Genomic DNA, 24,728 nt, shown 5'->3' with positions numbered 1-24,728 from the left:
TAGCTTTGGTAAGTACTATTCTTCGCCAGTAAAGAGGAAAATTCCGTCAGGGGACAAATAAACTCTCTCTCCCAGAACAGCTAACAATCATGCATTATTATGTTTTCATAATGTACCAGAGTATTTTTTTTAATAAATTAATAGTATGACTCGCTCCCTGGGCCGTGGGGTACTCGGATCCGGGCAACAGGGCAATGATGGGGGTAGTAGTGGCAACCCGGTCCGTGGCTCAGGGTGGTCAGACCAGTGGCAGTCTTCTATATGTTTTGCAATGTCCGACTACGCCACCCGTAGATTGCGGTCAGGGCTAACCGCCGCTGCAGTGCAGACCGCTGGGGCAGATGTAAATGTGCAGCACTAAATAGTACAACTCCCCACGGGAGGAGTATGGCCCCAGGGCAGTATATAGATGGATGATGGAGGGGATGATTCCGACCGCAATAGCCAGGAAACGGAGGCCTCTTAAACATTTCAGGGTCTTTATTAGAACAGGTGAGACGACCCAAAAAGAGTCCCGGCTAGGAGGGGGCCTGGATGTCTGAGAACAAGTGGGAAGCTGGCCCTGGTCAGGGTGAGGGTGTAGGCCTACCGTGCTCTCTGCGCTCTTTCTGGCTATTTCCCTCCTCGTGGTGTAATAGCCCACGTTCCTGAGCTCGCCGTGTCTTCTCGCCCGTATGGCTTGCAACTTGGGTCCCTTTCTACTCTTGGCTTGGTGCAGCTCTGCTGGTCCCTTCTGCTGTGGCGGAACCTCCGGGCTTCTTAGGCCAAGGAACATACAATCCCCTGCGGACTGGTTATTTGCTGCAGGACTTGGAATCTTAACAGCCTCGGACACCAAAGTCCGGTAGTTCAGTTTCTCTCTCAGCCAGGACAGGCTTCCCTCGCCTTCCGTCCCTGGCTCGTGGCTACTCTGCTGCCACTTGTCCTCCTCAGCCTCAGCTGAACTGGCTCTCCCTTCTCTGGGACACCTCTCACTCCAGAGACAGGTCATCCAGAACTCTCTAACCCTGCCCCTAGTTCCAGCTTTTATAGGGGCAGCCTGCTCCCCCTACTGACCTGGGACAAGAGGTACTGCATGCTAATTGTCCCTGACCAGAGAACCTCCCCCTTGCTCTCAGACACAGATTTATTATACATTTGTGGCATCCAGGCCAGGGTGACACAAGTACACGTGAAAATAAGAAAAGTTCTATCTTATAAGAGAAATCCACTTCTTTCTCTTACTGGACTGATCTTTCATTCTCAAAATTCTCAATTCCCACCTCTGACACAGGGGACAGGTGGTGCTCATAAAGTTCTATGGAGAACTATAACTTTTGTTTCAGAAGGACTTGCAGAAGAATGTCTGTGTCTAGCTCCTCTTCTCTTCATAGAATTTTAAAAGCACCAGCTGTCATCGCTTATTTATGTAACAGTAAATGCAGAATTTTCAGATTTTGTCCACAAACTGAGAGTGAAAGAAGCACATTTCTCTGATACGATATATTACAAAGATGCTTATTTTCATGGGTAACATTGATTTCTGAAATAAAATTTATAATGATGGTTCCTCTATACGTCCTCTAACATAGTCTTTGCATTATGCACAATTTGGTGATATGTGTGATGTAATGAAATTTCTATGGTTTGCACATTCTTGATTCACAGGTCTTGTGAAAGTTACCGTGTAGGCAGTATTAGGAAACAGTTACTCTTTTTGCAGAAAGACAAGATGACATTTCAAAAACATAGTGGACTTACTATGGCCAGATAGTGGGAGGTACGGGTTCGGCTAATGTGGCGCCCCTGCGGGTTCAGTCGCCATGGAGGTACTGCATCTCACCCAGAGGTGTGGTATCCCACTCTCAGGTAAGGATGGAGTACTGCCCGGGACCCAAACACCTGCATCCAGCACTACACTACTCCAGACCAGCAGGCGGGGCAAAATGCGCTGCTGCGCTGCTGAGCCCTGTCCCTGGCTGGAGTGGGGGGAACCAAGAGAGGGGGAACCATGTAGTGGGTGTGGGTGGAGGAAGAAGATCAGGGGAGCACTAGAGAAGGAGGATATAAATAGGGAAGCCATATTGGGGGTTCAGTTCAGTGTGCAGTTCAGTCAGAACAGTGAGGAGAACGTGTGAGGAGCAGGAGCTCTGCAGGAGCTCTGCTCAGGAGGAAGACTGACTGAAGAGAAGAGAGGAGTAGGGAGGAAGGCTCCAAGAAAGGAAGAGTGGATCCTAGGGGTACGGGAAGTGCTGGAGGCCACCCGTACGCCCGAATCTACCAGGAGTGGAAGGATCAGGCCGCAGAGGGGACCGGCCCCTAACTAGTGTGAATTGTATATTCAACTAGAAACCGGAGGCTTCTACATTTCCCGGGTGTAGTTGCCACAGCCGCAATTAATCGCCAAAAAAGTAGCCACACAAGATCCAGGGAACTCCAGGTTGCCCGCCAAGATCTGCGGTTACCGGCTTGGGACACTGTTTGCGAGGCGCAGGGCAGGAGGGTGAGAGCCAGCACAGGAAGATGACCAGGAGGGACACACAGAAAAAGGTCCCACTAAGTGCTCTTGAATTACCTAAGGGTTTGCTGAACCCCTCCCTGAGTAAACACCGGACGACGTGGGTGGTTATGAACTGCAGTTGTAACCAGGAGCAACGTGATAATCGTGAGTAAACCCTGAAGACTGCACCCCACTGTCTCTGTGAATTTTTGCTGCGCCATCACCCCTTGCACCACACTGCACCACCGCAGTTACTTCATCATTCATCATCACAGCAATGCCCTGGAGCTTAGCTCTACCTGTGGAGAGCTGAACCGACTCTGCTGCATTAACAACAGCTCCAGAGGACCTGCTTCGCAGCGGCGGCTCTATATAGCCGCATGCCACAGGTGGCATCATGAGCATTAAATACAAAAACTATAAAATCCCTTTTTATTGATCGCCCTGGGTCACGGACCGGGTCACCGCCACTGTGACATCTCCCCTAGCAGCGACCGGCCCGGCTACAGAGTACCCCACGGCCCAGGGGGCGCGTCACTAATATTTTGTAAACTGTACTGGAAAATGAAATGCAGACACTGGTCCCCTTTTTTAATAAATGAAATCCATAGATTATCCTATACATACATATCAGCATAGATATGTCAGGGTGTGTATAAAGACCTGGGTGAAGGAAAACCTTGCTAAAGCCCTGGTATATATATGTCTGCACAGTTTATCTGATTTACGTCTACAACACCTCCCATTTATAATAAGCGGGAATGCTGTTCTCTATAATGAAGTGGACGTTGCTATTCCTTCTGGTTCTTGTACAGTAAACTATTGCGTGGGCCGCAGGAAACTATAACTCTAACAGCAGATTTATCTGTAAATGAGTTATTCCATTAGACAAGTTTTCATAAATGTTTCAGTTTTCTCCCTGTAGATAACCTCTGTTATGTTCTAGAAAAATGCTTTGTCTCTTACTGTATGCAAAGTGCAAATTTGATGAATGACTTCCCTTCTCCTAATGCTCATTAACCCATAACATAAAGAATATCCAGACCAGGGTGAATCATGAGCCTTTCAGCAAGTTTGGGATCATCTTGTAAGGCTACAGATTATGTATATGTTCTTGAAGGGCGTCCTTGGATGTATTTTAATTTTTTTTTTTTTTTTATTCGTTTAGTAGGCTTTTAAAAGATTCACGAGGGAAATCCTTCCTGAAACGCATGTGCAGCTGAGAAAGACGAAGCAGCATTCAGCGAGCACCGACAGCACAGCAGAGTCCATAGAATAACCTGTTGATGGACTCAGTATTTAAAGGAAAACCGAGGAACTCCAATTATACCATTGGAAATGTTATTCTGCTTTTCTGAAAATAAGCCCCAAAAGCAGAGAGGAAGCCAGAGAACAACTTCTGATTAAAGATAATACAGCACTCAGCACCGGTAAGGCGTCTATTATGTGATCTGTGACCCATATCCTTCTCTATCCTATTCAAAGTGTATTCTGTTATTTTGCTTTTTTTTTTCCTTTTTTGCTAGTTACGTAATATACATTATGTGCAATCAGCTTATCTAAAGATAAAATTGAGATGTACACGATTTATTGTAAAGCTGCGTAAAAAGTAGATAGATAAACATGGATAGACAGACAAAGTTGAAGACATAAGTTTACATACATCTTAGCCATACCCGTTAACTGGTGAAATGTCAGAATACTACTAAAGACAATTATTTCAGCTTTTGTGTTTTTCATCACATTCCCAGCAGCTCAGTTTATATACACGCAGTCAGTATTTGGTGACATTTGGGTCACATTTTTCATGTAGCCTTCCTGAAGATTTTCACAATAAGTTGTTGGAATAGAGGCCCATTCCTCCTGAGAGAACTGATTTATAAAGTCAGGTTAGTTGACATCCATGCTTATAAATCACTACTTGTTTAATGCTTAAAGTACTTATCTACTTCCAGACCACCCATAGACTTTAAAAGTCCAAACGGTCCTATTCCTACTCTGCACTGATGTTCCAAAATGCTACTGCATAGGAGTGCAGCTACATGTGATTGTGTAACTGAAGGAGCAGCGATCCGGCAGTCAGAGATAGCCAGAGTCCGAGTGTAGAAGGCAGAGACGGTTTATTACCAACACTGTATACACAGCCCTAAACAAGCACTATGTATGCAGTAATAGGAATCACTGATAGCACTACATCCTCCATACACAATGGACATTTGAGCACTGTGAATAAGGAGGGAGCAGGAGTTTATAGGTCCTAGTAAATCCAGAGAGTTATACAATGCAGCTAATGGATTGTATTTCCCTTATAACAGAGGATAATTTACCAGCTCTAGTTACAGGGGATAATACATAGCCCTAGTTACAGGGGATAATATACCAGCCCTAGTTACAGGGGATAATATGCCAGTCCTAGTTACAAGGGATAATATACCAGCCCTAGTTACAGGGGATAATATACCAGCCCTAGTTACAGGAGATAATATGCCAGCCCTAGTAACAGGAGATAATATACCAGCCCTAGTTACAGGGGATAATATGCCAGCCCTAGTTACAGGGCATAATATGCCAGCCCTAGTTACAGGGGATAATATACCAGCCCTAGTTACAGAGGATAATATACCAGCCCTAGTTACAGGTGATAATATACCAGCCCTAGTTACAGGGGATAATATGCCAGCCCTAGTTAGAGGGAATAATATGCCAACCCTAGTTACAAGGGATAATATGCTAGCCCTAGTTACAGGGGATAATATACCAGCCCAAGTTACAGGGGATAATATGCCAGCCCTAGTTACAGGGGATAATATACCAGCCCTAGTTACAGGGGATAATATACCAGCCCTAGTTAGAGGGGATAATATGCCAACCATAGTTACAGGGGATAATATGCCAGCCCTAGTTACAGGAGATAATATGCCAGCCCTAGTTACAGGGGATAATATGCCAACCCTAGTTACAGGGGATAATATGCCAGCCCTAGTTACAGGAGATAATATGCCAGCCCTAGTTACAGGGGATAATATGCCAACCCTAGTTACAGGGGATACTATGCCAGCCCTAGTTACAGGGGATAATATACCAGCCCTAGCTACGGGGGATAATATACCAACCCTAGTTACAGGGGAGAATATACCAGCCCTAGCTACAGGGGATAATATACCAGCCCTAGTTACAGGGGATAATATACCAGCCTTAGTTACAAGGGATAATATACCAGCCCTAGTTACAGGGGATAATATGCCAGCCCTAGTTACAGAGGATAATATACCAGCCATAGTTACAGGGGATAATATACCAGCCCTAGTTAGAGGGGATAATATGCCAACCCTAGTTACAGGGGATAATATGCCAGCCCTAGTTACAGGGGATAATATACCAGCCCTAGTTACAGAGGATAATATACCAGCCCTAGTTACAGGGGATAATATACCAGCCCTAGTTAGAGGGGATAATATGCCAACCCTAGTTACAGGGGATAATATGCCAGCCCTAGTTACAGGGGATAATATGCCAGCCCTAGTTACAGGGGATAATATACCAGCCCTAGTTAGAGGGGATAATATGCCAACCCTAGTTGCAGGGGATAATATGCCAGCCCTAGTTACAGGGGATAATATACCAGCCCTAGTTAGAGGGGATAATATGCCAACCCTAATTGCAGGGGATAATATGCCAGCCCTAATTACAGGGGATAATATACCAGCCCTAGTTACAGGGGATAGTATACCAGCCCTAGTTAGAGGGTATAATATGCCAACCATAGTTACAGGGGATAACATGCCAGCCCTAGTTACAGGAGATAATATGCCAGCCCTAGTTACAGGGGATAATATGCCAACCCTAGTTACAGGGGATAATATGCCAGCCCTAGTTACAGGAGATAATATGCCAGCCCTAGTTACAGGGGATAATATGCCAGCCCTAGTTATAGGGGATAATATACCAGCCCTAGTTAGAGGGGATAATATACCAGCCCTAGTTACAGGTGATAATATACCAGCCCTAGTTACAGGAGATAATATGCCAGCCCTAGTTAGAGGGAATAATATGCCAACCCTAGTTATAAGGGATAATATGCCAGCCCTAGTTACAGGGGATAATATGCCAGCCCAAGTTACAGGGGATAATATGCCAGCCCTAGTTACAGGGGATAATATACCAGCCCTAGTTACAGGGGATAATATACCAGCCCTAGTTAGAGGGGATAATATGCCAACCATAGTTACAGGGGATAATATGCCAGCACTAGTTACAGGAGATAATATGCCAGCCCTAGTTACAGGGGATAATATGCCAACCCTAGTTACAGGGGATAATATGCCAGCCCTAGTTACAGGAGATAATATGCCAGCCCTAGTTAGAGGGGATAATATGCCAACCCTAGTTACAGGGGATACTATGCCAGCCCTAGTGACAGGGAATAATATACCAGCCCTAGCTAGAGGGGATAATATACCAACCCTAGTTACAGGGGAGAATATACCAGCCCTAGCTACAGGGGATAATATACCAGCCCTAGTTACAGGGGATAATATGCCAGCCTTAGTTACAAGGGATAATATACCAGCCCTAGTTACAGGGGATAATATGCCAGCCCTAGTTACAGAGGATAATATACCAGCCATAGTTACAAGGGATAATATACCAACCCTAGTTAGAGGGGATAATATGCCAGCCCTAGTTACAGGGGATAATATACCAGCCCTAGTTACAGAGGATAATATACCAGCCCTAGTTACAGGGGATAATATACCAGCCCTAGTTAGAGGGGATAATATGCCAACCCTAGTTACAGGGGATAATATGCCAGCCCTAGTTACAGGGGATAATATGCCAGCCCTAGTTACAGGGGATAATATACCAGCCCTAGTTAGAGGGGATAATATGCCAACCCTAGTTGCAGGGGATAATATGCCAGCCCTAGTTACAGAGGATAATATACCAGCCCTAGTTAGAGGGGATAATATGCCAACCCTAATTGCAGGGAATAATATGCCAGCCCTAATTACAGGGGATAATATACCAGCCCTAGTTACAGGGCATAGTATACCAGCCCTAGTTAGAGGGGATAATATGCCAACCATAGTTACAGGGGATAATATGCCAGCCCTAGTTACAGGAGATAATATGCCAGCCCTAGTTACAGGGGATAATATGCCAACCCTAGTTACAGGGGATAATATGCCAGCCCTAGTTACAGGAGATAATATGCCAGCCCTAGTTACAGGGGATAATATGCCAGCCCTAGTTATAGGGGACAATATACCAGCCCTAGCTACAGGGGATAATATACCAGCCCTAGTTACAGGGGAGAATATACCAGCCCTAGCTACAGGGGATAATATACTAGCCCTAGTTACAGGGGATAATATGCCAGCCTTAGTTACAAGGGATAATATACCAGCCCTAGTTACAGGGGATAATATAACAGCCCTAGTTAGAAGGGATAATATAACAGCCCTAGTTAGAGGGGATAATATGCCAGCCCTACTTACAGGGGAAATACATTGAAAATAAGAATAGTTAGCCCTTTCACAACATATGAATATCATATGTCATGTCCCTGACTTTTATGCTGGCTTGCATGCCAAGCTTGTGTGGCACCCCAGGGGTCTGGTTTCCACAGTAACAAGCAATGTTATGTCTGAGAGCAGGTGGGAGGTCTCTTGGTCAGGAATCCTATGCATGCCACACCTCCTGCCCAGTCCTGGGAGGGGAAGGACTTCCCCTATATAAACCTGGGGCTGAGGCAGGGTTAGAGAGTTCAGAGGGAGAGATCAGCCAGGAGGGCTGACAGGGAGCTGTGGCTCCGGCTGGGCCCAGCTCCTGGGCCATGCCAGAAGTAGAGACAGAGAAGAGAGGCAGCTATGGGAAGAACAACAGGAGCTCTGTGGGAGCAGTGTTACAAGGAGTCAGGGGCTGGCAGCTGCAGAGCTCGCCCTGACAGAGAAGATTTCTTACCGGACCCGGAGTCCGAGGCTGTGGGGACTAACTCCTACCCAGCAGCAGAATCCGTCAGGCAGGGGATTTCAGGTCCTCTGGCCAAGAAACCCGAAGGCACGGTCACACGCGTGGGACCAGCACCGCCGTCGTGGAGCGGAAGCTACTAGAAGGCCTCGAGTCACCGGCCATACGGGTGAGCACCACACGGTACACTCAGGGACGTGGGCTACTTATACCCGCCTCTAGCAAGGTAGCCAGAAGAGTATCGTTAGTTTGGGAGGCCTACAACTCCGCCTGGCCAGGGGAGATCCCATCTGCTCAAGGACTGACCAGGCCCCAATCGCTAGCCAGTACTCCGGGAGGGTCTATCGTTGTCACCAGTAAAGACCCTGAACTACACCGTACCGTCTCTGAGTGATTCCTGCTACCCCCATCATCCACGTCGGCTGCCCTGAGGCCATACCCCTCCCGTTGGGGGTTATACCATCCACGCTGCACCATCCTTCCACCGGCCTCAGCAGTCTGCCCTGCAGCGGCAGCTCCATAGCTGCATTCAACGGGTGGCGTAGTCGTCCATCATCTACCGCTGATACAGCGCCACTTAGTCTGACTCCCTGGGCACGGACCGGATCACCGCCACGAGACTACAACCCTCAACAGATCCGGCTCCGGGTAAGCTCCCGCGTGCGCAACGCTGCGCGACACAGGCCCAGGGGCGCGTCACTTGCATCTTTTTCGTCTGATGATGGCTGAATTATTCAGCCATCATCTGCCTCTAACAGCCATGAGTAGAGCAGGGCTGCTAACCTGTTAAATTCTGCTATCAAGCTCTGACAGTGGCATTTAACATGCACTGGCAGGGGGAGCATCAGCCCATGTGCCCATCAGTGTGCCTGTGATGATAGGTTGACATGACATTCAAGCGTCTGCTGAAGACAAAAAAGGACACAAAAAGTATATGAATATTCAAACAAGAAATATTTTACAGCTCTTTAAACCACATGTATGAAAAAAAAGAAAAAATATGTGAACGGACCTTTACTCTGCTGTCATCATAATTTGATCCCGGAATGTAGATTTTTTTTTAATGGGATTATTTAGTGCTGCAAGCCTTTCTACTGTTACGGTATATGGCTTATGTGAGACTTTATTTCTACAATTTTCCAATAAACATTGTTTTGCTGATATCCAGTGACTACTGGATACAGTAAGCAAAGCTTGCGGTGTGCTAATGGATCTGACAAGAAACAATTAACAATGATATAGCAGCACAAGCCAAAAAATCATGAGAGCATGACATCAGTAAGATATAGGATAATAATATGATAAAGAAGGCAAGAAAATTCTGCAAATGTCTGAATTTATAGATAGAAAGACAAGTAAAATACGGAGACAAGAGCCCGCAATGTCATGATGTGTGAACAAAGTTGTATCCTTCCTAATGTCTACACAATAGAACCAGAAACATTACAAGGAAATAGATATCAGCCATCCTTAAAGGGGGCAGGCTTATGTGGGCTTGTCCCAAAGTAGGAGTTCATTGGAGGTTACATGAGTAGGGATAAGCGGACCCATAGAAGTATGGGTTCGACCGCACTTTAGTCCAAAGTTTGGTTCGGGTACCAGAACTCTACCCGAACTTTAACCAAAACCCGAACCCCATAGAAGTCAATGGGGACCCGAAGGTTGGTGTTGCAATATTCTCTCTGTCTTTTCAGTTCGGGTTCGCTCATCTCTATTCATGAGAATTTCTAGGCAGACTACAAGCAGCTGATGTGCAATCAGATTTCACAATATAAACTGAATACATTATTACAGATGGGCGAATTGATTCCAGGCAAATTAAAAATGCTTTGAATATCATAAAAAAATTGCATTTGCCAGAACCAAAATTTTTGCAATAAAATTTGCTTCATTCTTTATGTCTGGAGAGAGGTTAGAAACTAAAGAAAAAACATTATACTTACTTAACCCTCACCTATCCTGGCACAGAAGCTCACTGCCGAGTCCCATGCTGGCTCGCTTCCTCCTTCCAGCTCAGGTCTTCTTTTCCATCTTCAATTTTGGTGCCACTAGATTTTCAATGATTTCATGACATTGCGGGACGAAACACGTCATGAGGCCTACTGAGTGCCAGAGACACCAACGAGTACAGAAGCCTAAGACCACGTTCACACGTTCAGTATTTGTTCAGTATTTTACCTCAGTATTTGTAAGCCAAAACCGAGACACGTCACCACGTATTTATCACCCACTTCTGGTTTTGGCTTACAAATACTGATGTAAAATACTGACCAAATACTGAATGTGTGAACGTGGCCTAAAGAGAAGACAAGGAGGAAGTGTGCCCAGAGAAGACCGGGAGGGATGCTGCGGCACCAGGGCAGGTGAGGATCTAAGTGAGTAAAATATTATTGTTTTGTTAACCAATCCGACGGCTTTTACATTTGTATTTAATAGATTTGAAAATAAATCGAATTTCCCATCGGAAATCAGGTCACACTTAAATGGACTTTAAAAGTTAGTTCACAAGCCTCATCAGGTCAAAAAGAGATTTTTAATAATGTATGCAGGATGTACTGGAACATATAAAAAGTCCTTGGAACTGAAAAGAATAGGGACAAGAGAGTAAAAAATATATTCAGGTTTCGTTTTTTCATTCTGTAAGTAACCCACACAAGGTTGTGTTGATATAACATTTCAGTCCTAGTATTCTGGACCTCCATCAGATCCAGATTGCTGCTGTAGATCCTGTGTATATAAGCGCTATTCGGGATGTATTAGGAAATCTTGTAACGTATCTAATTTAAAGGGGTTGTCCAGTCATAAAAAACATAAATGTGTTTAAAATGCTAATGTATGTGGTTTACTAATTTCTCGGTACATCCCATGTCTGTATTGGTACATGAATACTAATGTGTATGAAAGGGATTGCCTATCAAGCTCATTTCAATATTGTAACTAAACAGCCGTGGCAGAGAAGGGGCTGGCTTAACTAGTGAACTAAACTTGACAGCTATCCCCCAACCAACACCGGGCTAGTCACGTGCTATCATAAAGATAGTCGGAACTTCCCTTCTTTGTCAGGAAAAATATGGAAGTACAAGGTAACCGGCAGTAAAATTGGGACACAAGGGCTAAAATCATATTGAAAGTATATTAGTATGATATATAAAATATAATTTTAAAGACAATAAAATAGTATTTTTTTCTGCTTGCACAATCCCCTTAAATAATGTTGTCACGCAAGGCGTGGGAAAGACTAAGTGAAACACGAAGAGAAGAGGGGGAGGAAGCCCAAACACTAGGGAAAGGGGGAGTGGAGACCCCTAGGCAGATCTAATTACACCCTGCCTACCCTACTGTCCCTATATAGGTTTCACACCAATCGCCAAGCAGGACCCTAAACCCTGTATGTCCCTAGAGCTTGGCCCTAGATAGGAAGGAGGAGGGGTGAGCACTGGTCAGGCCCCACTACAAACTAAAGACAACAAGATAGACAAACAAAGGAGATTAACTTAGCTTGAGCAGACACCAGAGGAGTAGCACCAACTGTCCTCCAAGGGCACCAGACAAGAAGCCAGCCAACAGCTAGTGCTCCAAGCATGCACAAAAGAGCATAGAAGTATCACAGATGATTGCCTGAAGCAAACTGAGGGTTTTTAACTCCCAAGCAAGGGTGTGTCAATCAGCAGCGAGAGGGAGGTCGCCGCTGGGTTTTAAAAGAAGAAGGATTGAGAAGGTGTCTGCAATGCCAAGCGCAGTGACCTTCTACAGCTAGATCCAGAGTGACTGTCTATTACACCTGACACACCTGTGACAAATGTCCTGCAACTTGACATACAATTGTTTAGAGTCCGGTTTATGCAAATATGCCCCAAAGTGGATGCTTATAGGACGGTCAGTGCAGGACTGGGAAAAAAAAGATCTGACAAATTGGAATTCACGTGTTGGGAGTTGTATGTATATACAGTATGTCTGCCATAATACATCTGTTTTTTCATCCTACAGCTATGAACCCAGAAACACTCAACACCACCAATGGCTCATCTTCTGTGAAGTGCTCTCGCGATGTCACAACCACACAGATTGTGTTCCCTATTTTATACACTATCCTTTTCTTCCTAGGAATAATAATGAACTGTCTATCTGCCTGGATTTTCTTCCAGGTCCCAAGCAAAAGTGTTTTTATTGTTTACCTTAAAAATACTATGGTGGCTGACATAATTATGACCCTGATGTTACCCTTCAAGATTCTCACAGATGCTAGCATGGGACCGTGGCAGATGAAAGCTTTTGTTTGCCGATTTTCGGCAGTCATATTTTACGAAACCATGTACATAAATATTATACTACTTGGGCTCATTGGACTGGACCGTTTTCTAAAAATTGTAAGACCATTTGGCCAGAACTTTATGGACAGTGTGAGTCAGGCCAAGAAGATTTCAGCTGCAGTCTGGATAGTCATCTTCTCACTATCTCTACCAAATATGATTCTGAGCAGTCAAAAAGCAACACCAGAAAATATTCGCAGCTGTACCCTTTTAAAGACACCTCTGGGCGTAAAGTGGCACGAAGCAGTCAACTACATATGTATGATCATTTTTTGGTTAGTCTTCATCTCCATGACCCTGTTTTATACAATAATTAGCAAGAAGGTTTATGATTCCTACATGAAATCCAAGAGTAAAGACAAAGCTTCCAGGAAGAAGACAAGATTTAAAGTTTTTATAGTGGTTGCTGTGTTTTTTCTGTGCTTTGCCCCCTTTCACTTTCTAAGGTTGCCATATACATTTAGTCAGGTTGGAATCATAAAAGACTGTCAGCTGCAAAACATGTTATATGTGGCTAAAGAAAGCAGTCTGTGGATTGCAGCCACCAATGTGTTAATGGACCCGCTTATCTATGTAATGCTCTGCAAGCCCTTTAGAAAGATGATTCCTGGACTTTACAGTTCAACTAGTACAAACCTAGAAACAACTATTAAAGAGAGTTCTAACCTAAAAATGTATACTCGTGAATAATGGACAATCCCCCTCCCCCACTAACGCTCCCCCCACTAAAATAATGAGCTTATTTTTTAGTATGCTCAGTTAAACAAGACTTGTATGGGTGCGCGTGATCCGAATTCTGGAGCCACTCGCAGCATGCTGAGATTTATTCTCATGCCGAATGGATATGAGAAAAAATAGCAGATCTGCACTGCACCATGGCATAACATTGGTCCGAGTGCTATCCGAAAAAGCATCAGAGAACACTCGGCCACATTATACACTAGTGTGAGCAAACCCAAACCAAAATTCCATGTGCACATGGCCATCCTTCTGTGTGCAAACCATCACCTGATGAAAGAGCATGTGGCTGGTTTGTCAAGTAATTGCCATATTTACCCAACAGTCTAATTGGGCGTTAAGTTGTGCAAACATGATAAATACTTTTTTTGCTGGTTGGCAATGAAGGTTCTCTAATGTTATCATTTAGATCTATAAGGAACATGTACACGTACCATAAACTAGTTCCGTTTGATGACTGGGACTGTCATAATCAGATAGATAGTTCAAAATATACATTCATTTGTCACCAGGTTTTTGCTCCCTCATCAGAGAGCAGCATAATGTAGAAAAAGAGACAGTGATTCCAAGGATGTGTCACTTAGATTACTGGGTGCAGCAGTTGTGACACAATCAGAGTTCTTTGAAGTAGAAAGAAGCAGAGCTGAGAAAGCTAACCCCGCCCACACCACAGCTGCAGCCGCCCATAACACAGCTTTCTGTGTACATAGTCTGCTGACAATGAACTGCTTATCACAGGAGGGGATGGAGTCGGACCAGTGCCCCCTAGCAGCTAGTCACAGCAATGATAATGCCTAGTGATAAAACCTTCATTGTAAGTAAAGAACAGCACACAGCCTGATAAGTGACACATCATTGAATTCAGTGTTTTAACTCCTATATCATGTTATCCTCAGATTACATAGCAAAAATCTGTTGATAGTATAAGCCAATTAAAGAGAATCTAAGGGTACGTGCACACAGTGACTTTTTCAGGTGGGTCTGCTCTGGAATCCGCCTGAAAAAGGGCTTAAAAATGGTAAAATGAATAAAACTATTTACTGCAATGTCAAAATGACTTGCTGTGCATATGCTCTGTCTTATTGAGCTTCTTTTAACAGATTCAGGCATTGAAAGCCATGAAGCGATTAAAGGAAGTTACCTGAACATTCTTCTGGCCTCTCATTACTACATATATGCAGATAAATAAAACATGGGTGGCAAAATTGCCAAGAAAATAGCTAAGTGGGCAATGAAGAAGATGCTTCAGGACAACACAGTCATCGTTTTCCCGAAGCATCTTCCTCCGGGAGTACATCATTGTCTATGTGACGCCATGTGCACATCCCCTAACTAGGCTGGGAAGGGAGTAGTTATGTCACAAATCTAATCTGTTCTAAGGATTTCTATGGCCTTAAATAATCTCACAAATAACCTTTTATTGCATTTTAATCTGTGCCGCTCTGCGGTGCCAGACGGCAACTTTGCCAAATGTACACTATGGATGTGGTGGCAAGGGTGAGTTCGTAAAGTCATCTACGCCATCTACGCCAATAGCTACGTTTTCTTTTCTCTTTCTAAAATTAAACCAATTGAGCTTTTTTGCATTAAAAAGCTGTATTTCATGACTTGCACCATATGTGTTAGGTGTTTAGACCAGGAGTGTCACTAAGCACTTATGATGAGGAGCCCAGGCCCCGGATCTAAGCGCACTGACCCAAATCTCTAGGTAGCATTTTTGTAGCATTTTTTAAATAATTAAACAATCATTATCATCTGCACACTGAGTGCATGCAGCCACGCACCAATCAGGGTTAGCCTGACACAACCCTGCGTGGTGCCGCTAGCCGTATCATTACGTCTGCAGGTCCTCTTTTTTGGTGCAAACTATAGCAGAGGCTTCCTCCATTTATGTGCCGAGAGACTGCACAACATCACTGAGGGAGAGTATGTGATGGAAGAGGAGCGGGGAATATAGGTGGGCAGTGCCAGGCCTGCGGGTATAACAATGGGCAATAGCAAGACAGACAGCCCTGGGGAGAGGTGAGGGAGATGACAGCCCTTTCTCCTCTATGGCTGATAGTCACCACTGCAGCTCCTCTCTCTACTGTAATGATGGAAAGGGTGTGAGCAGGGACAGTGCAGGGCTAACAGGAGGTCTCCTGGGCACAGCCATCCCTCTGACTGCTCATTTCCAAGGTCAGGTCTCCCCACGGCTGCCTCCAGATACATGATGCTGAAGAAGAAAGGCAGTATATATATATAATTTGTATATTATAATTTGTACATGTATCTGTATAATGTGTATATGTGCAGGTCATGTGTCTGTATAATGTGTACATGCGTCTGTAGAATTTGTATATGTGTCTTTATGTTGTGTATGTGTATCTGTATAATATGTTCATGTGTCTGTATATTGTGTATATGTATAATGTGTATATACAGTATGTATGTATAATATGTGTGTCTGTATCATGTGTATGTGCGTAATGTGTACATGCATCTGTATAATGTCTACATGTGTATGTATAATGTGTATACCGTATTTTTCGGACTATAAGACGCACCGGACCATAAGACGCACCTAGGTTTTAAAGGAGGAAAATAGGAAAAAAAAATGTAAGCAAAAAATGTCATGATGTCCTGTTATGGGGGAGGGGGTCTGCTGCTGACACTGGTATTGGGGTAATGTCCCCCAATTCTGTTAATATCCTCCATCCTGGTATGTATGGCCCCTCCTTCCTGGTAAAAGTGGCCCCATCCCATCCTGGTATGCATGGCACCCCTTTATCCCCCATCCTGGTATGCATGGCACCCCTTTATCCCCCATCCTGTTATGCATGGCATCCCTTTATACCCCATCCTGGTATGCATGGCACCCCTTGAGCCCCCATCCTGGTATGCATGGCACCCCTTGAGCCCCCATCCTGGTATGCATGGCACCCCTTGAGCCCCCATCCTGGTATGCATGGCACCCTCTGAGCCCCCATCCTGGTATGCATGGCACCCCTTGATCCCCCATCCTGGTATGCATGGCACCCCTTGATCCCACATCCTGGTATGCATGGCACCCTCTGAGCCCCCATCCTGGTATGCATGGCACCCTCTGAGCCCCCATCCTGGTATGCATGGCACCCTATAAGCCCCCATCCTGGTATGAATGGCACCCTCTGAGCCCCCATCCTGGTATGCATGACACCCTCTGAGCCCACATCCTGGTATGTATGGCACCTTCTAAGCCCCCATCCTGGTATGCATGCCACCCTCTGAGCCCCCATCCTGGTATGTATGTCACCTTCTGAGCCCCCATCCTGGTATGTATGGCACTTTCTGAGCCCCCATCCTGGTATGTATGGCACCTTCTGAGCCCCCATCCTGGTATGTATGGCACCTTCTGAGCCCCCCATCCTGGTATGTATGGCACCCCTCTGAGCCCCCATCTTGGTATGTATGGCACCTTCTGAGCCCCCATCCTGGTATGTATGGCACCTTCTAAGCCAGCATCCTGGTATGCATGGCACCCCTCTGAGCCCCCATCCTGGTATGTATGGCACCCTCTGAGCCCCCATCCTGGTATGTATGGCACCCTCTGAGCCCCCATCACGCTGCCTACAAAAAAAAATGAACAATCATACTCACCTCCTCTCTCCTCCAGCGCTGTCCCGCTCTGCTGCCGACACTCTCACTGTGTGAGCCACGCATGGCAGGGCGCGCATGGCATCCCTGCCGTGCGCCCTCACACAGTGTGAGATGCTGTGCTGGAATAGTCAGTGCTCCCCACGCCGGGATTCTGTGCGTGGGGAGCAGTGACCATTCAGTTTGTTCAATAGCCAGCACACTGTACCGCAGCGCGGCTCCTGCTGCCGCTCTGTGGTCAGTGTGCCTGCTATTAAAGATCATGAATATTCACTACAACCCATGGGAGTGGGTTATAGCGAATATTCATGAGCTTTAGTAGCAGGCACACTGACCACAGAGCGCAGCAGGAGCCGTGCTGAGGCTACAGTGTGCCGGCTATTAAGAAAAATGAATATTCATTGCTCTCCACGCCCATGGGCGTGGGGAGCAGGGAATATTCATTTTCTTTAGTAGCGGGCACAGCTAGGCTGCAGCGGGCGGCTGCTGCCTCCTGTGCCCCGCTGATCCCCCGCTGCCGCTCCCCCACACCCACCACCATGCGGTCATACAATAATATAGTATTCGGACTATAAGACGCACCCCCCACTTTCCTTCAAAATTTTGGAGGAAAAAAGTGCGTCTTATAGTCCGAAAAATACGGTATGTGTCTGTATAATATGAATTTGTCTGTATAATATGTACTAGTACACGTGTAATGTGTACATGTATCTGTATAATAAGTACGTGTCTGTATAATGTGTATGTGTGTCTGTATTATATGTATAATGTGTATATATAATGTGTATATGTGCAGGTCATGTGTCTGTATAATGTGAATGTGTGTCTATATAATGTCTATATGTGTCTGTATAATGTGTACATGTGTAGGTCTAGTCTGTAATATATGTGATTATGTAAATATCATGTGTGTATAAAGTATGTGTATAATGTATCACTCTGTATGTCTAACAAAGCACATCTCTGTACGTAGGTAACAGCGTATATTTGTTCAAAATTGTATTCAGATGTTTGGATCACAAAGCACTCCCAAATAGATCTAGATTTATTTAAAGAAAAAGGGGATGCAAATGAATGTTAATTATTTTCTAGTGCTTTTTTATTTAAACAGATATATTTTTGTTCTAAAAACCCTTAGGCTACATTGCCACAATGATTTTGGTAAATTTTTCATATTGCAGATTTTCTGCACCGTTTCTGCACCTATGAGGTAAATTATGTTACTTGCGTACTTTTTTATTATGTTTTTGAGTGACTTTTTTTCATGCGTTTTTACCTCGTTTTTGTCTCTTTTATGTAATGTTTGAAATAAAGCTACTTTGTCTTTGTTACTTCCTGGTATTTAGCTTTGACAAAACTTCATTTGCAGATTGCACGTGTTTTTAGTGAGTTTCAGCAGCAGAAATGCACTAAAAACGCATATGCTTTTTTTTACCTGCGGATTTCCGGCATCTAATGCAATTCTATGAGGAATATCTGCACATAAAACCCAGCGTACCCACAAGAGAAAATGACATTGCAGATTTCAAACACGCACCACAAGTGAATTTCCGCTGCGTATTGAAAAAGCACAGAAGGCATGAGATTTCTATAAATCCCAACCACTTTGCTGAAACCGTAAGACGCTGCATATTTTGTGCAGCGAAAATATGTCAGTAACTCACAATAAACTCATTGTGGGAACTAAACCTTAACATTTTATTGCTCATGCCATTAAATTCCTGCAATACTTCGCAAATCCATCTGAATCAGTTTTTTAGGTAAAAAAAAGAGGCTCCATATAGGCTCCCTTAATGACCCATGACATACATTTTCCTCTTAGATTGCTAAGTGCTGTATGAAGCCGGCTTACGAGCTTCATATCAGACAGATGACGGTTGTGTTATATAGCCAACATCTGCCTGTAACTACAGCGACTGGAGCTGAGCTCAGATTGCTGCACCTTATTCATTTAAACATTGTTGTCAATCACTGGATCACTAGAGCTGATGGGTTTCATGGCAACCAGGGGCTTTCTGAAGGCCCTTATAACCGCTGGTTGAACTTCACAGGAGAACAGCAATTTCACAATTTGCATAGTGTAAGTGACTCGCCCCCTGGGCCGTGGGGCACTCGGAACCGGGCAATAGGGAGACGATGGGGGTAGTAGTGGCAACCCGGTCCGTGGCTCAGGGTGGTCAGACCAGTGGCAGTCTTTTATACATTTCAAGTGATGTCCGACTACGCCACCCGTGGATTGCGGTTATTATGAACCGCCGCTGCAAGGTAATCCCCTGAGGCTGGTGGTGTGTGCAGCTGAGATTGTATAACTCCCCACGGGAAGAGTGTAGCCCCAGGGCAGTGCAGTGGATGGTGAGGGTGATGGTGACGAGAGTCCCGGTACCGTCAGTGCTGGAGGAGCAAGGAACACACAAACAACGTACTGCAGTCCAATGCCTTTTACTCACAGTTCATATGCTCCGGGTCACTTCTGTACAGGCAATGACCGCCCGAGCCGTGCTGCGTCCACCAGGTGAGGGGCTCGGTCAACCCCCAGGGAATTCCGGAGTAGGGCACAGGACTCCCTTCTATCCTTTCTCTGGCCTGCCTCACCAGTGACCAACTTTTGTCCGGCTGCCGCGGACCTGCGCGGGTAAACGTGGGCCCCGTTCCCCGCTGTCCTATATGGTGCCTTCCTAGCAGGTTTGTTGAGGTGTCGCACAAATAAATGATCACGACCTCCGGTCTTTGGCTGAGGGTAGTTTCTCCTCCACCAACTTGGGATCCGGTACCCTTAATCTGCCTGACCCTTCACCCGGTATTCTCATGGGTTCTTAGGGTCCCTTCCACCTTCTTGTTCCTGAGCCCTTCTGTTTCTCTCTCTCTTCTCCTTCTTTCCTGTTCCTTCTCTTCCTCCTTTCTCGGCCTTTTCTCTAGGCCCACTCCTGAGCGGAGCTCCTACAGAGCCTCCGCTCCCTGTCTTCTCCTCTCACTGATTGTCTGAACGGAACTGGACCTAGATCTAAGATGGTGCCCACCTTTTATACTTCCCTCTAAAACATGAGCCCAGGTGACCAGCAACCAATGGGCTCCTATCTATGCTCAGGAACCGTCCCCTCCTGCTCCTACATCACTGGGTATTCCTCCCCCATCCCCACTCCAGCCAGGGACATTGTCTGTCGTGCCTGCATTACTGTCTAATGGGAGCACCGTTGAGCTGTCCCCCGGAAATGGGGTGTGTGTGCTGTATGCAGCTACCCGAGCCCTGGTCCATACTCCATCCTTACCTGGGAGTGGAATATCACACCTCTGGTAGAGGTGCAATACCCCTGTAGCGGCCGAGCCCTCGGGGCGCTACATTAGCAATGAAATGATCACAGGCTGAAGTTCCCAGGAGGGACTAAAATATATTATAAAAATTAAAAAAAGTTTTAACAATTCAAGAAGAAAAGTAAAAAATACTTTTTGTTTCCTCATGACTGAAAAAGTCTGATCTTTCAAAATGTTAAATTATTTAAACTGTACGCTAAACACATAAAAGAAAAAAAATGCCAGAATAGCCATTCTTCATAGTTACAGCACTTCACCAATAAATACAATAAAAAGCTATTAGAAAGCCATATGTATCCGAAAAGGGTAAAAATTTCAGCTCAGGATACAAAAAACAAGCCCTCACCCAGCTCCATAGATAGAAAAATAAAAAAGTTACAGGTCTCAGAAAATAAGATGTGGATGGGCACTGCAGATATATAAGGGTTCTGTACCTTACACCCAAAACCAGGAATGAAATGGAAACAGTCGAACATGGTGTATACGAGGCACCAATAAACCCAAAAACAAAGATATCAGACAGCCAAAACAGGTGAAGTAGTTTATTGTATTAAATAGTCATGGTAAATAAGAAAACTAAAAGAATTTAAAAAGCCAAAAAAACTAAGAAAAAGGTTTTTTTTGCACAAACCAGATTCCAAAATATAATATATATATAGGGATCAGAACAAACTCCATACTAGCCATAATGGAGCTAGACACAATAATGTGAACACAGGGGTAAAGTCACAACTGGCAAAAAATTACAAATACATAAAATTAAAGATAATGGTCAAGAGCGACTATAAAATGCCAATAGATCACAATCAAAATATGAGCTATAAGAATGAATATAGATGGATATATGGTAAATACCAGATCAGGGATAAACGTGTGACCTTTATGGCATGAACCTTGGAAAGAGTGGGGGAGGGAGAGAGGAAGAAAACCCCACTTGTTACGTCAGCAACTGTGGCTTCTTCTTCTGGCGTAATGTGTGGAGCTTTCTTCCTCTCTCACTTCCTCTGATGCACTCCCTCACTGTGTAGGTGAAATGCATACCTGTTTTTGTGAAGTTGACTATCCACTGGCGCTATATAAATAAACATTATTATTATTATTATTATTAATAGAAATATAGAGCTAAAGTAGATAGTCCTCATTCCCAATGTAAAATCTGTACTAAGGCCATGGCCCCACTATCAGTATTTGGTCAGTATTCAGTCAGTATTTTTTCTCAGGAGTGGGAGCCAAAATCAGGAGTGGGTGATAAATACAGAATTGGTGACTTGTTTCTATTATACCTTTTCTCTGATTGTTCCTCACCTGGTTTTGTCTCCCACTCCTGAGAAAAAATACTGACCAAATACTAATCAAATACTGATAGTGGGGCCATGGCCTAAGACTCCATCACATGGAATTTATAGAACTCCTGTTCTCTCACATTGGGTGTCACAGAGAGCACTTAGCTGTCTGTAGGCAACCAGGCCTAGGTACGACAGCAACATCTGCATTCCCATACCAGTGCTTCTGATATACCATATTTATCAATATGGATAACTTCCCGCACGAATGAATGGAGCCATATTTCAAAGAATAGTAAATTATAAATAGGATACTTAGAAGTAGGAATCTGTAAACACTGTGCATTGGCTCTCTGAATGTTGAGTAAGGCTGTGTGCGAACATTGCAGATTTCGGTGCGTTTTTGCCATGCAGATTTGCTATAAAACCTGAAGCAATCCTGATGCTAGCAAAGTGAATGAGAAACCTGAAGTGTCAGGCACACGTTGCTTATTCTTGACTTGCAGATTTGGTGCAGAAAATAATCTGCAGCATGTCAATTCTCTGTGTGTTTTTCACCATTGACTTTACTCAAATCAGTCAAAAAAGCAGCCAAAAATGCATCAAAAACGCACCAAAAATGCATCAAAAACGCACCAAAAATGCATGTTTTTGCAGCTGCGTTTTTCCTGCCAAGAGATGCAGAAATGATGCAGAAATTTTTATCAACGTGTAAACACACTCTAATGTTATTCAAGAGTCTGTCAGAAAGGAAACCTGACATCTGATTGATGCTGCACGAGTCACGAGCAGCATGCATCAGAGTCCGGCTCAGTCATTCCAGAGAGGTATGTTTTACTCTGCTCCATTTCAAGGGCTCCATTAAAGAGTCATCTAAAAACTTTGTGTCTGGGGTAACTAGTCCAAGAGGTTGGTCCCTGGCGGTTTCTCCTTGCCCACTCCTCATGACTGACAGGTCGCTCCCTATACACACACATACTCTGCAGCAAGACGGGGAGAAGCTACTGGGGACCAACCTCTTGGGCTTGTCACCCGAGTCACATAGTTCCCAGACGGAAACACTGCCGCTCCGAGGCATTGCTTAGATCAGAAAATATCAGGAGCAAAAGCCCCAAAATAATTTTTACTTATTTTTTGGCAAGAGGTCAAAATATAACACCACAGATCAACAGATAACACTATGCGATATGTACTGCAGTCCTATACAACACCACAGATAAAAAAGAGATAACTCTGAGTATCGATAATGTAGTAGACGTTATCTGAAGTGCTATGTAACACCACAGGCTTTTCAGAAGCCATCATTTTTCTATTTTTTCATTGATATAGCCGTTTCAGGATTTGTTTTATGTGGGATCAAATGTATTATTTTCTGGCTCTTTATTGGGGGTACATATTTTTATTTCTTTTGCTTATATTTTTTAATGTTTATGTCTCACAACAAATAATTTATGGAATGAATTCTCCAGATAATTGCAGTTGTGTAGAAACTTAATATGCTTAGGTTTTTTTATATAGGTATGTAATAAAATGTATTTTAAATGAAAAAAATTATTCTTTTCATTTTTTTGTGCAGATGTTTTATACATGTTTTGTTTTTTACATAATTTGTCTGGGGAACTTATTTGTTCTTTATTGCTCATTTTTTTCCACTGTAACTGGGGCTTCCCCAGGAGCCCCAGTTACAGGGAAAAAAGCTCAATATATGACAGAAGTCACTGGCAGAGCTCATCTGGGTTTGCTATGTAACTACATACTATGTAAATGTCATTTATTGGGCTCACTAAGATAGTTGTGCTACATAGAGATTGGGGTAAAACTGATTGAAAGCCAACAACACATCATCTCTAAGTATAACAGACCACTCACTTATAAGATTATCTGTGTATTCATGGCTATAGCTGTTCTCATATAAATCTAAAATTGCATTCTGAAAAAGTTGTAGGACCGGTCATTAGACTCCTAAGCATAGAATGAGCAGAGATTTAATATAATACAAGTCATACATATTATCTATAACTATATATCAATCTGATCGGCAGCTTCCACTCTTTATTATGCAGCCCAGAATTAGAACTGAATGTGCAACGTGACAGTTTCCCTTCAAGTTAATGCCAATGGGGCACACTTTTGGCACTTATTTGTCCCACAGGGTATGTTTGCTGTTTGATTACTTTTTTGAAAATTCTTTTAACATAAATATTGAGTGTATAATTTCAGGAGACAAAGTTTACAATCAAAGTTTTGTGCCATGTATATTTCAAAGTATGGTTTATATTCCGGTTTGTCAGGAAAATCCAGCAGCTGAAATAAATAGGAAGCTAAGGGGAATATCACATTATGTGTCACCCGGGTGTGTTATCACGTCCAGATATATTTTTGAAAAATAGTATGTGTGATGACACCTGAAGTGATGAAATACTGTTTAGATTTGTTACAGGTGACATGTAAATCCAGTTGACTACATGACCAACATGCTTTGTAGAGAAAATTCATAGCCAGTTTTCACACTTGGCAGTTGCATAGCAGAAATTTATGTGATTGAAAAAAAAATAATTGACAAATCTGAATGAAGTTGTTTCTGAAATCGTGCACACAATAATACGGAAAGTCCTATCCAGATGAATGTGACAAAATTGTTACAAAACTCCATTTGCATGCAACCTTATCATCCAACTCCGCAATAGAAAATCTTTCACCATTGAAGGTTTTTAAATTAAAAATGGGTTCTTATTTCTGCTTAGTAAATTATGCAACCGACTAAGATCATTTAGATCTTGGTACGTCTTCTTCTACTTTGTGTTCAACATGCGTCCGCATTTCATGTCCTGCCATGTGTCCAGAACTGTATGTAAATGATGCAGGGTGACTGCTCAATTCAATACCTAAACCAATCCCTTTCTCTGTCTATACCAACTTTGACAGAGATGGGAGCTGGCTTAGCTAATATTATAAGCAGTGAGACAGCCCCTATTAAACAATGGACACAAACCAGAAGAGGACCTGCTACAACTTGGGACCAGA

General features: G+C 43.9%; 2 protein-coding genes across 2 annotated transcripts in view; one reads left to right on the top strand and one right to left on the bottom strand.

Annotated features, from left to right (window-relative positions):
• P2RY13 (purinergic receptor P2Y13) overlaps positions 1 to 17,368 on the top strand; it is a 28,027-nt gene extending 10,659 nt beyond the window's left edge. The window contains exons 2-3 of the mRNA XM_073674730.1: positions 3,648 to 3,909; positions 12,437 to 17,368. Coding sequence (XP_073530831.1) covers positions 12,439 to 13,449 — 1,011 coding nt within the window. The 5' untranslated portion in view covers positions 3,648 to 3,909; positions 12,437 to 12,438 and the 3' untranslated portion in view covers positions 13,450 to 17,368. The remainder of the gene's footprint in view (positions 1 to 3,647; positions 3,910 to 12,436) is intronic.
• The window catches only part of MED12L (mediator complex subunit 12L), a 981,938-nt gene that overhangs the window by 490,924 nt on the left and 466,286 nt on the right, over positions 1 to 24,728 (bottom strand). The window lies entirely within an intron of this gene.

The sequence above is a fragment of the Phyllobates terribilis genome, unplaced genomic scaffold, assembly GCF_046119375.1.
Source record: "Phyllobates terribilis strain yellow unplaced genomic scaffold, ASM4611937v1 Scaffold_3__8_contigs__length_932513732, whole genome shotgun sequence".
In the NCBI taxonomy this organism is placed as follows: Eukaryota; Metazoa; Chordata; class Amphibia; order Anura; family Dendrobatidae; genus Phyllobates; species Phyllobates terribilis.
This window is presented reverse-complemented; position numbering and strand designations above follow the sequence as displayed.